The following is a 12,915-nucleotide window of genomic DNA, read 5'->3' on the forward strand; positions in this document are numbered from 1 at the left end:
TTGATTAAATTTATCTAAATCTATGAAAACGTTATCTATTAGTGTGCTGTTTTCCTGTGCCACCTGAGTAGTAAACTCAATATCTGATGTCAAATTGAAAGAACCAAGTAATACTTCAAGGTCAAGCTCTCTATCGGACTCTTTCACAAAATTTACGTTTAAATCCCCACACACAATAATTTTTTTCCCTTTGTCTGACAGCACAACAAAGAATCCACGTTTTTAAAAAATAGTTGAAGATTTCTCAATGGGGACCTATACATGCCTACAATTATAAAAGTGCCTTTATTTAGTTTAAGGTCACATGCACATTTTTAGGTTCCAAATTTTTCACACTATGACTGATTTTAACATGATAACACCCCATCCTCTCTCCATAGTGTCTCTACTTACATGAGCTGAAAGCTTATATCCATCTACATTAACAACTCCATACCTGTGACTAAATGATGTTCAGAGATGCATAGTACATCTATTCCACACACAGTTTCTAAATTTTCTAACAAACAAGAAGCTCATCTACTTTGTTTTTTAATTCCCTGGTATCCTGATACAATATATTACCATTATTTATCACTGTGATTTTATATGAACCTTGTGACATACTAACATTATTTTTCACTGTACTGTTATGAGAATCTTGTGATATTTTCACATATCTAAGTACCTGCCTCTCTGAACTTCTCATTAAGCTTAATTTCAATCAGTGTAGGATGACCGGACACTAATCTTGGTCTAGAAAAGTACTCACATGAGTTTCAGTGCCACCTCCCCCCCCCCCCCCTTAAAGATTTTGCTATCAGTTTACACTTTCCTTTTCTTTTGAGATGCAAACCATGCCTTGCCAAGTCCCACCTACCAATACCATCGACAGGAACCAAACCTATGCCTGACAAAGTAGCCGCCCTAAGCAGGTGATCTAGCTCCATATTGACCCTCCTGACAGAGCTGTTGAATTGGGGCCGGTCATAACGCTTGAAAGCTAGAACCATTCTCCTTCTGGTTCCAAAAACCTCGAACTTTGATTCATCGGTGAATAACATCTTCGCCCACTCTTCCGATGTCCAATTTCGATGTTTTCTAGCCCATTCTGTTTATTTATGGGCCTTAGAAGGGGTTCTCTTGCTGTGAATCATCCTTCCAACCCGGCTTCAGTCAGTCTCCCTTTTACTGTTGCAACAGATATTGTTGTCGTGTTCATTTCTACCGATTCTGGACGAATTCAGGGCGCTGCTTTTAATCTATTTCCCTTACTGGTATGTTTGATATATTTATCGTCACTTTTAGTTGTTTTACGAGATCGTCCTAGTTGTGGTGTGTCCTTATTGCTACCTGTTGTCTTCTGGCGGGGAAGGGTGTATTGCACTCCCCCTACAGACAAAGTACATTCTTTCGCAATTTGGCGAATAGATGAACCTGCCTGGCTGAGCGCTACAATTACAGCACGTTTTTCTGTGGATGTCTCCACTCGTGGAGCGATGTGCACACTGAAGTGTCACGAAGGAACTGACGTGCAGGAACCGCATGTACCGTGGTAATGCTTGCCGTTCGCTGCGGACATCACATCACTACAGGGAACAGCGCAGGTGCACCAAATGGCGGCGTATGTCGGCAAATAGGTGAACAAATATATCAGATAGATACATAAAGTTTATTTACACAACATCGTTTGTTGCATGCTATTATATCTCGTTGATCACAAACAAAAATCATGACATGTGTACAAATGTTGTACTATTCCTTTGCTTCCTCAACCTTACCCACGATATTAGACCTTATGTACAGAGAACCAGATGTCATTAATTGGGTGTGTTGAAATTAATGAGCGGTAGTGTGTATCGTGAGAAAAAGTATAGCATATAAGGAGCGCGTTTTTTAAGCAAGTGCCGTTTTGAAATTAAAAAAAAAAGACGTGCTAAGATATCACAATAATTTTATTTTTACAACAAAGCCTGTATCTTAATCTACGCACTGACGCAATTACAGTCTGATTCTTCCTTGTTTACTTTGTGTGCTGAGTGTTTAAGATGTGTCCGAAAATTGTGAGTCCTGCTGACTGTGAAGTATGGGCTGTTATAAGAATTCTTAGTGCTAAAGGCCTAAAAGCGATCAATACCCATCGTGAGATCTGTGCAGTTTACGGAGAAAACATTATGAGTGATGGAATGGTAAGAAAGTGGATGAGAGCATGTAAAGATGGCCGCACAAATGTGCATGAATGAACGTTTGGTGCAGGAAGTGGACAATACGGTGAGAGAAAACAGATGCTTTACCATTTCGTCCTTGCGGGATGAATTTTCTAATGTTTCTCATAGTGTTTGTTTGGCATTGTGACCGAGCACTTGAATTACCGATAATTGTTCGCACGTTGGGTACCAAAAATGTTGACGGATGTGCACAAAATCAAACGTTTAGGCAGTGCATTGACTTTCCTTGAGCGGTACCACAACGACGGTGATGATTTCTAAAGCCAAATTGTTACGGGCGATGAAACATGGGTGGCCTGCGTCACACCAGAATAAAAGCAACAGTCCGTGGAAGTTGAGCAAGGGCATCGTTTTGCTGCAAGACAATGCCCGTCCGCATGTGGCGAATCAGACCAAAGATCTCATCACATCTTTTCGATGGGAAACTCTGGATCATCCTCCGTACAGCCCCGATCTTGCGGCCAGTGACTACCATCTGTTCCTGCACTTGAAGAAACACCTGGGCGGTGAGCGTCTTCAAGACGATGACGAAGTCAAAACAGTGGTGATGCGGTGGTTAACAAGTCAAGCGGCAGACTTCTATGCGGAGGGTGTTCAAAAACTGGTACAATGTTATGGCAAGTGCCGCAATGTTGGCAGAAATTATGTAGAAAAGTAGAATAAGGTACAGGCTTTAATGTAAAAATAAAATTATTGAGATATCTTAGCACGTCTTTATTTAATTTCAAAACGGTACTTACTTAAAAAAACACGCCTCGTATACACGTATACGGGTAGTCTTTCGAAAAATGTCGATATATCGATAATATATTAAAAGCCCTACATGGTACACTCCGCCACGGACCTTATGGTGGCTTTCAGAGGATCTATGTAGATGCAGATGTAGATGCAGACATCTTTATGAGCAACTGACAGAATCTGGAAAGGGACAGCTGGTGGTACTGTGTAATATCCAGATTTGTCGGACATTCGGATGTGACAGTGACGCGAGGTTGGACTGCACGGCAGTGTGAGGGCAGACATTCTCGTCGTCAAGGTTTCGGTGGACCACGCGTGACCACCACAAGGAAGATCCCCGTACTGTGCACCAAGCATATCGTAACCTGCCATCTGAGGACACGTAATGGACCCCCTGCAGTATTCTGTGCCGTCTCGCAGCATTGACCGGAGATTAGCAGCAGCCGGACTAGGAGATTACGTCCCATGCGTCTGCAGCTCGTGGTCTAGCATCTAGCGTTGCTGCCTCTGGATCATGGGGTCCCGGGTTAGGTTCCTGGCTGACTTGGGGATCTTCTCCGCCTGGAGACTGGGTGCGTGTGTTGCCCTCATCATTTCACCATCAACATCATCATTCGTGACAGTGGCTACACTGGATTGTGAAAAAACTGGACTGTGTAAAAATTGGGACTTTGTATGGGTGCTGATGACTGTGCAGTTGAGCTCCCAGCAAACCAAACATCATCATCCTCACTGACGCACGCGTACGGTGCCGTTAACGCCACAACGCAAACGTCTGATGAATGGTGGCGTCACACTGTGTTAAGCGACGAATCACGATTCTTCACTATCCAGGATGAGATGTCTCAAGGCGACCTGGAGATATGTCCCAACCGTCCATTGTTTCGGGAAGACACGGAGTTGTTTCATGGTGTAGAGAGGCATCGTGTATGACTTATGGGCACGGCTGGTAGTGATCGAGGGAGCTCTGACAGCAGAATGGCATCTCACGTACGTCCTCCGTCGTCACGCATTACGCATTGTGCAACAGTATTGTGGTGCCATTTTTCAGTAGGACAGTGCCCGTTCACACGTGGCATGGACCTCCATGAACTTTCTGCACGGTTTTGAGGTAGCCCAGTGGTCAGCATCCCAGATCTTCCCCCAGCAGAACATGTGTTGGACAGGCTAAGCTTGGTGGACGTCATCTCTGTCCCAGTATTTAGGGTATCTAGGACCAGCTACAACAGTTGTGGGCCAGACTGCCTCAGAAGAGAATGCAGTGGATGTATGTCAGCCTGTCCAACCGAATCAGTTCATGCATCCAGGTCAGAGGGAATGCAGCATCGTACTGATTAGAGGGCTGATACTGCCACGTTCCATGTAGATTTGACTCCATTTTGTAATCACTGAAATAACGTCACATATTCTCCCAAGGAGCAGCAGAAAATGGTATAACAGGTGTAGGATTCGTTATGAATAGGAAGGTAGGGCAGAGGGTGTGTTACTGTGAACAGTTCAGTGACCGGGCTGTTCTAATCAGAATCGACAGCAGACCAACACCGACAACGATAGTTCAGGTATACATGCCAACGTCGCAAGCTGAAGATGAACAGATAGAGAAAGTGTATGAGGATATTGAAAGGGTAATGCAGTACGTAAAGGGGGACGAAAATCTAATAGTCATGTGAGAATGGAATGCAGTTGTAGGGGAAGGAGTAGAAGAAAAGGTTACAGGAGAATATGGGCTTGGGACAAGGAATAAAAGAGGAGAAAGACTAATTGAGTTCTGTAACAAGCTTCAGATAGTAATAGCGAATACCCTGTTGAAGAATCACAAGAGGAGGAGGTATACTTGGAAAAGGCCGGGAGATACGGGAAAATTTCAATTAGATTACATCATGGTCAGACAGAGATTCCGAAATCAGATACTGCATTGTAAGGCGTACCCAGGAGTAGATATAGACTCAGATCACAACATAGTAGTGATGAAGAGTAGGCTGAAGTTCAAGACGTTAGTCAGGAAGAATCAATACGCTAAGAAGTGGGATACGGAAGTTCTAAGGAATGACGAGATACGTTTGAAGTTCTCTAACTCTATAGATACAGCAATAAGGAATATCGCAGTAGGCAACACAGTTGAAGAGGAATGGACTTCTCTAAAAAGGGCCATCACAGAAGTTGGGAAGGAAAACATAGGTACAAAGAAGGTAGCTCCGAAGAAACCATGGGTAACAGAAGAAATACTTCAGTTGATTGATGAAAGGAGGAAGTACAAACATGTTACGGGAAAATCAGGAATACAGAAATACAAGTCGCTGAGGAATGAAATAAATAGGAAGTGCAGGGAAGCTAAGACGAAATGGCTGCAGCAAAAATGTGAAGACATCGAAAAATATATGATTGTCGGAAGGACAGACTCAGCATACAGGCAAGTCAAAACAACCTTTGGTGACATTAAAAGCAACGGTGGTAACATTAAGAGTGCAACGGGAATTCCACTGTTAAATGCAGAGCAGAGAGCAGATAGGTGGAAGGAATACATTGAAAGCCTCTATGAGGGTGAAGATTTGTCTGATGTGATAGAAGAAGAAACAGGAGTCGACTTAGAAGAGATAGGGGATCCAGTATTAGAATTGCAATGTAAAAGAGCTTTGGAGGACTTACGTTCAAATAAGGCAGAAGGGATAGATAACAATCCATCAGAATTTCTAAAATCATTAGGGGAAGTGGAAACAAAACGACTATTCACGTTGGTGTGTAGAATATATGAGTCTGGCGACATACCAAAGCATCATCCACACAATTCCGAAGACGGCAAGAGCTGACAAGTGCGAGAATTATCGCACAATCAACTTAACAGCTCATGCATAGAAGCTGCTTACAAGAATAATATACAGAAGACTGGAAAAGAAAATTGAGAATGCGCTATGTGACGATCAGTTTGGCTTTAGGAAAAGTAAAGGCACGAGAGAGGCAATTCTGCTGTTACGGCTAATAATGGAAGCAAGGCTGAAGAAAAATCAAGACACGTTCATAGGATTTGTCGACCTGGAAAAAGCGTTCGACAATATAAAATGGTGCAAGCTGTTCAAGATTCTGAAAACAGTAGGGGTTAGCTATAGGGTGAGACGGGTCATATACAAAATGTACAACAACCAAGAGCGAGTAATAAGAGTGGACGATCAAGAACGAAGTGCTCGTATTAAGAAGGGAGTAAGACAAGGCTGTAGCCTTTCGCCCCTACTCTTCAATCTGTACATCGAGGAAGCAATGATGGAAATAAAAGAAAGGTTCAGGAGTGGAATTAAAATACAAGGTGAAAGGATATCAATGATACGATTCGCTGATGACATTGCTATCCTGTGTGAAAGTGAAGAAGAATTAAATGATCTGCTGAACGGAATGAACAGCCTAATGAATACACAGTATGGTTTGAGAGTAAATCGGAGAAAGACGGAGGTAATGAGAAGTAGTAGAAATGAGAACAGCGAGAAACTTAACATCAGGATTGATGGTCACCAAGTCAATGAAGTTAAAGAATTCTGCTACCTAGGCAGTAAAATAACCAATGACGGACGGAGCAAGGAGGACATCAAAAGCAGACTCGCTATGGCAAGAAAGGCATTTCTGGCCAAGAGAAGTCTACTAATATCAAATACCGGCCTTAATTTGAGGAAGAAATTGCTGAGGATGTACATCTGGAGTACAGAATTGTATGGTAGTGAAACATGGATTGTGGGAAAACCGGAACAGAAGAGAATCGAAGCATTTGAGACGTGGTGCTATAGACGAATGTTGAAAATTAGGTGGACTGATAAGGTAAGGAATGACGAGGTTCTACGCAGAAACGGAGAGGAAAGGAATATGTGGAAAACACTGATAAGGAGAAGGGACAGGATGATAGGACATCTGGTAAGACATGAGGGAATGACTTCCATGGTACTAGAGGGAGCTGCAGAGGGCAAAAACTGTAGAGGAAGACAGAGATTGCAATACGTCAAGCAAATAATTGAGGACGTAGGTTGCAAGTGCTACTCTGAGATGAAGAGGTTAGCACAGGAAAGGAATTCATGGCGTGCCGCATCAAACCAGTCAGTAGACTGATGACCAAAACAAAAAAATTCTCTCAAGCTTTAAAGTTTCATTTCGACCTCCCTTTCTTCGTGCTTCACTTTTCTTGGCAGACAAATGTCTGGACAACATGGCTGCGGAGTAACAGCGATTGATATAAAATTGACTTAGTATTAAGAAAACAGTCTTAATCTCGTTTTTTTTTAATTTCTTTAATACCGACCGGTTTCAGCCCATCGCAGGGGCCATCTTCAGGGCGAACTTACTGTGAAATTAAAATATATATGTTAATCAAAACTAATGACAACCATTACGTAAGTATAATGTTTTATTCACTGGTCGACTGCTGGTGGCGTCATGTCTGTCAAGGTGTGGCAGGATACTGTAAGGAATTTACCTTATGCCTGGGTTTTATAACCTGGGTTTATATTGCAAACTTAACACAAATTGTATTTATACTCCAGTTTTTAAGCCTAGACGTCTACCAGTGGTCACCGCTGGAGGCGTTGCTTACGCTCACGTGCTCATAGGTTGCTATATAAACCCAGGCATAAGGTAGATTGATTACAGTCTCCTGCCACACCGAGCGAGGTGGCGCAGTGGTTAGAACACTGGACTCGCATTCGGGAGGACGACGGTTGAGTCCCGCGTCCGGCCATCCTGATTTAGGTTTTCCGTGATTCGCTAGATCACTCCAGGCAAATGCCGGGATGCATCCTTCGAAAGGGCATTGCCCACTTTCTTCCCCATTCTTCCCTAATCCGAACTTGTGCTCCGTCTCTAATGACCTCGTTGTCGACGGGACGTTAAACACCAATATCCTCCGCTGCCACACCTTGATAGACGTGACGCCACAAGCAGTCGACCTGTGGGTAAAACATTATATTTACGTAATGGTTGTCATTAGTCATGGTTGTCATTAGTTTTGTCTAAGATATATATTGTAATTTCACAGTATGTTGGCCCAGAAGATGCCCCTACGACGGGCTGAAACCGGTCGGCATTAAATAAACAGAAAAAGCGATTAAGAGTTTTTTCTTAATACTAAGTATTTGGTACAGTTACTTCACTGGAATGACTTACATACTAGTACTACACGGAAATTTTTCAGCATTTTATTGGGCAGATGAGCAGGTACTGTTATGGAAAAAATATTGTACAGAAGAAATCAGTGTTTAACATATACTTTCAGAAGAAGTCCTGGAAACATTCCAACACGTTTTATTAACAATAATTTCACACATAATGAACTTAATAGCTACAAGAAAATCACAGCACTTGTTTCCAATGTATCTTAGCTTAACTGGCAAGCACTTTGCCTCTATACTGTTCTTTGTTCGGCTTTCACGCGGGCGAGTAGCACCGTGACGTAAGGAGCTTTGTGGTGGCTTTCTAGTGATGTCGAGTGGGTCTGTCGAGTACCCTTGCCAGGCAGAAAATTCTACGGCAGGCGTCCAGCGAGACACAGAAGTGTCGGCAGGTCGGCTGTGCGCCGGCGAGGCGGTCACCGCTTGTTGAGGATGGCCTGGATCTCCTCGAGGCGGCGGCCCTTCGTCTCCGGCAGCAGGAAGACGACGAAAAGCGCGGCGGCGATGCAGCAGACGGAGAAGAACCAGAAAGGCGTGTAGGCGCCTAGCGAGCTCGAGATTTGGCTGAAGAACTTGGTGATGAGGAAGGCCACCAGCCAGCAGAAGGACGCCGTCAGCGACGACGCCAGCGCCTTCACGTTCGTCGGGAAGATCTCGCCCATGACGGCCCAAGGCAGCGCTCCAAATCCTGGAAAAGAACAGGCGGCATGTCAACGGGAATTCCTGACCTGACCTGAGTTCTGCAACGACACTTATCATAAAAATGGCTCTGAGCACTATGGGATTTAACATTTGAGGTCATCAGTTCCCTAGACTTAGAACTACACTACTGGCCACTAAAATTGGCTACACCAAGAAGAAATGCAGATGATAAACGGGTATTCATTGGACAAATATTTTATACTAGAACTGACATGTGATTACATTTTCACGCAATTTGGGTTCATAGACCCTGAGAAATCAGTACCCAGAACAACCACCTCAGGCCGTAATAACGGCCTTGATACGCCTGGGCATTGAGTCAAACAGAGCTCGGATGTCGTGTACAGGTACAGCTGCCCATGCAGCTTCAACACCATAGCACAGTTCATCAAGAGTAGGGACTGGCTTATTGTGACGAGCCAGTTGCTCGGCCACCATTGACCAGACGTTTTCAGTTGGGGAGAGATCTGGAGAATGTGCTGGCCAGGACAGCAGTTGAACATTTTCTGTTTCCTGAAAGGCCCGTACAGGACCTGCAACATGCAGTCGTGCATTATCCTGCTCAAATGTAGGAATTCGCAAGGATCGAATGCAGGGTACAGCCACAGGTCGTAACACATCTGAAATGTAACATCCACTGTTCAATGTGCCGTCAATGCGAACAAGGGGTGACCGAGACGTGTAACCAATGGCATCCCATACCATCACGCCGGGTGATTCGCCAATTTTGCGATGACGAATGCAAGCTACCAATGTGTGTTCACCGCGATGTCGTCAAACACGGATGCGACCGTCGTGATGCAGTAAACAGAACCTGGATTCATCCGAAAAAATGATGTTTTGCCATTCGTGCACCCAGGTTCGACGTTGAGTACACCATCGCTGGCGCTCCTGTCTGTTATGCAGCGTCAAGGGTAACCGCAGCCATGGTCTCCGAGCTGATAGTCGAAGCTGCTGCAAACGTCGTCGAACTGTTCGTGCAGATGGTTGTTGTCTTGCTAACGCCCCAAACTCAGGGATCGAGACGTGGCTGCACGATCGGTTACAGCCAAGCAGATAAGATGCCAGTCATCTCGACTGCTAGTGATACGAGGCCGTTGGGATCCAGCACGGTGTTCCGTATTACCCTCCTGAACCCAACCGTTCTATATTCTGCTAACAGCCATTGGACATCGACCAACGGGAGCAGCAGTATCGCGATACGATAAACCACAATCGCAATAGACTACAATCTGACCTTTATCAAAGTCGGAAACGTGATGGTATGTATTTCTCCTTATACGAGGCATCAGAACAGCGTTTCACCGGACAACGCCGGTCAACTGCTGTTTGTGTATGAGAAATCGGTTGGAAACTTTCGTCATGTCAGCACGTTGTAGGTGTCGCCACCGGAGCCAACCTTGTGTCAATGCTCTGAAAAAGCTAATCATTTGCATCATCTTCTTCCTATCGGTTAAATTTCTCGTCTGTAGTACGTCATCTTCCTGGTGTAGCAATTTTAGTGGCCAGTAGTGTACTTAAACCTAACTAACCTAAGGACATCACACACATCCATGCCCGAGGGAGGATTCGAACCTGCGAGCGTAGTAGCAGCGCGGTTACTGACTGAAGCGCCTAGAACCGCTCGGCCACAGCGGCCGGCGACATTTATCACGTTTGCGTTTTTAATCTCTTCCTTCCGGAAATCTCAACGTATTTTACTTTTCCTGTTTACCAAAGCGTGTTTCGACACCTGTCTTAATTTCTGATTTATTTCTTTACAAATATTACACAGAATTCCTAGTTATTTTAGACCAATACTGTGAAATTTTGTTTTTTTATTATTTATCTATTTACTAGCTTAGAACCTGTTATCGCCCTGGTATATGTTTATTCCAATCTTTTATTAGCCCATCTCCTTCTTTCCCCTTTGTTTGTCCATCTCGTCATTCACCCCCTTTCTGTCCGTCTCTTCCACCCTTTCTCTTTGTCCATTTTCTCTGCCTATCTCTCTCTACGTCCATTTCCTCCTGCCCCTTTCTCTTTTCTTCTTCTCTCCCCCCCCCCCCTCACCCTTCGGTCCATCTGCACCTTCCCCCTCTGCCCAACTCCTCTCTCCAATAATTCCATTACTTCTTCCCCTCCCTCTTTGATCATCTCCTCTACCAAACTCTCTTTGCTTATCTACGCCTCCCTCACCTCTCTCCATTTTCTCGTACCTCTTTCTGTCCATCTTCTCCTCCCACGAGCCGACCGTGGTGGCCGAGTGGTTCTAGGCGCTACAGTATGGAACCGCGCGACCGCTACGGTCGCAGGTTCGAGTCCTTCCTCGGGCATGGATGTGTGTGATGTCTTTAGGTTAGTTAGGTTTAAGTAGTTCTAAGTTCTAGGGAACTGATGACCTCAGACGTTAAGTCCCATAGTGCTCAGAGCCATTTGAACCATTTCTCCTTCCCCTCTCTCTGTTCATCTCTTCCTCTTCCTTTTCCCTGTCCATCTCCTCCTCTCTCTGTCCATCGGCTCCTCTTCCCTTTATCTGCTGTAGTATACAGAGAAGTTGCAGCATTAGAAAATTGCAGCGAAATGCAGGAAGATCTGCAGTGGATGGGCGCTTGGTGCAGAGAGTGGCAGCTGACCCTTAACATAGACAAATGTAATGTATTGCGAATACATAGAAAGAAGGATCCTTTATTGTATGATTACATGATAGCGGAACAAACACTGGTAGCAGTTACTTTTGTAAAATATCTGGGAGTATGCGTACGGAACAATTTTAAGTGGAATGATCACATAAAATTAATTGTTGATAAAGCGGGTGCCAGGTTGAGATTCATTGGGAGAGTCCTTAGAAAATGTAGTCCATCAACAAAGAAGGTGGCTTACAAAACACTCGTTCGACCTATACTTGAGTATTGCTCATCAGTGTCCGGTTGACAGAGTAGATAGAGAAGACCCAATGAAGAGCGGCGCGTTTCGTCACAGGGTTATTTGTTAAGCGTGATACCGTTACGGAGATGCTTAGCAAACTCAAGTGGCAGACTCTGCAAGAGAGGCGCTCTGCATCGCGGTGTAGATTTCTGTCCAGGTTTCAAGAGTGTGCGTTTCTGGATGAGGTATCGAATATATTGCTTCCCCCTACTTATACCTCCCGAGGAGATCACGAATGTAAAACTAGAGAGATTCGAGCGCGCACGGAGGCTTTCCGGCAGTCGTTCTTCCCGCGAACCATAAGCGACTGGAACAGGAAAGGGAGGTAACGACAATGGGACGTAAAGTGCCCTCCGCCACACACCGTTGGGTGGCTTGCGGAGTATAAATGTAGATGTAGATGTAGATGTCTACACCCTCCTCCCACTTTGTTTGTTCATCCCCTCTTAGCCCTCTCTCTGCCTACATCTTCATTCCTCCTGTCTTTTTTGTAGACTGTAACTAATATGTGTACCAAGTTTGGTTAAAATCGTTCCAGGGGTTTAGAACGAACTTTTACACCCGTTGCTTTGCCCGCCTAGGCACATGTAAAATATATATTCACAGACATTTAACATATTTCACCTGTATTTGTACACTCATTTCACCTCTATTTCTAGCGTATTTCGCTGTGCAGTTTCGTTTCTGTGCAGCTCAATTTTTATGGTGTCAAACCTCCTCAGTGATATGCCATACAATAATGTATTTGTTCTGTTAGATTCAGCGATGTATGTAAATACTGTCTGCAAAATGTGTTGCGAGAAACGTTAGTAGTATAGAAGTAATAAATTAATTAAAACGTCATGCTTGAACTGGCAGTCTTACGATATGAGCAGCGAGAATGTGGGGATCGTCACAAAGTTTCTTAAAGGTTTGAAATTATGTTTAAAGTTTGTTGTAAGGCTTCAAGTAAGCCAATTCTCAAATACTGGATCACCAAAGCATGGGAATTCGCTCATCGTAGGATACACTGCTTTTTTGCCCTCACTCGCAGCTCTCCGATACGTAGTTCGTTCTTACTCCCACAGCGATGGTTTCCAGACAATATGTAATATGTGTATCAAGTTTGGTTGAGATTGGTCCTGTGGTTTAAAAGGAGTTGTAGAACATACAGCCGGCTGGAGTGGCCGAGCGGTTCTAGGCGCTACAGTCTGGAACCGCGAAGCCGCTACGATCGCAGG

The 12,915-nt window shown here is 44.4% G+C and overlaps 1 protein-coding gene and 1 long non-coding RNA gene across 2 annotated transcripts in view; one reads left to right on the forward strand and one right to left on the reverse strand.

Annotated features, from left to right (window-relative positions):
- The window catches only part of LOC126355803 (uncharacterized), a 367,829-nt gene that overhangs the window by 284,468 nt on the left and 70,446 nt on the right, over positions 1-12,915 (forward strand). The gene's annotated exons all lie outside the window — the stretch shown is intronic.
- The window catches only part of LOC126355800 (facilitated trehalose transporter Tret1-like), an 83,938-nt gene continuing 79,226 nt past the window's right edge, over positions 8,204-12,915 (reverse strand). The window contains exon 6 of the mRNA XM_050006222.1: positions 8,204-8,774. Coding sequence (XP_049862179.1) covers positions 8,503-8,774 — 272 coding nt within the window. The 3' untranslated portion in view covers positions 8,204-8,502. The remainder of the gene's footprint in view (positions 8,775-12,915) is intronic.

This window comes from Schistocerca gregaria, chromosome 3, assembly GCF_023897955.1.
Source record: "Schistocerca gregaria isolate iqSchGreg1 chromosome 3, iqSchGreg1.2, whole genome shotgun sequence".
Taxonomy (NCBI): Eukaryota; Metazoa; Arthropoda; class Insecta; order Orthoptera; family Acrididae; genus Schistocerca; species Schistocerca gregaria.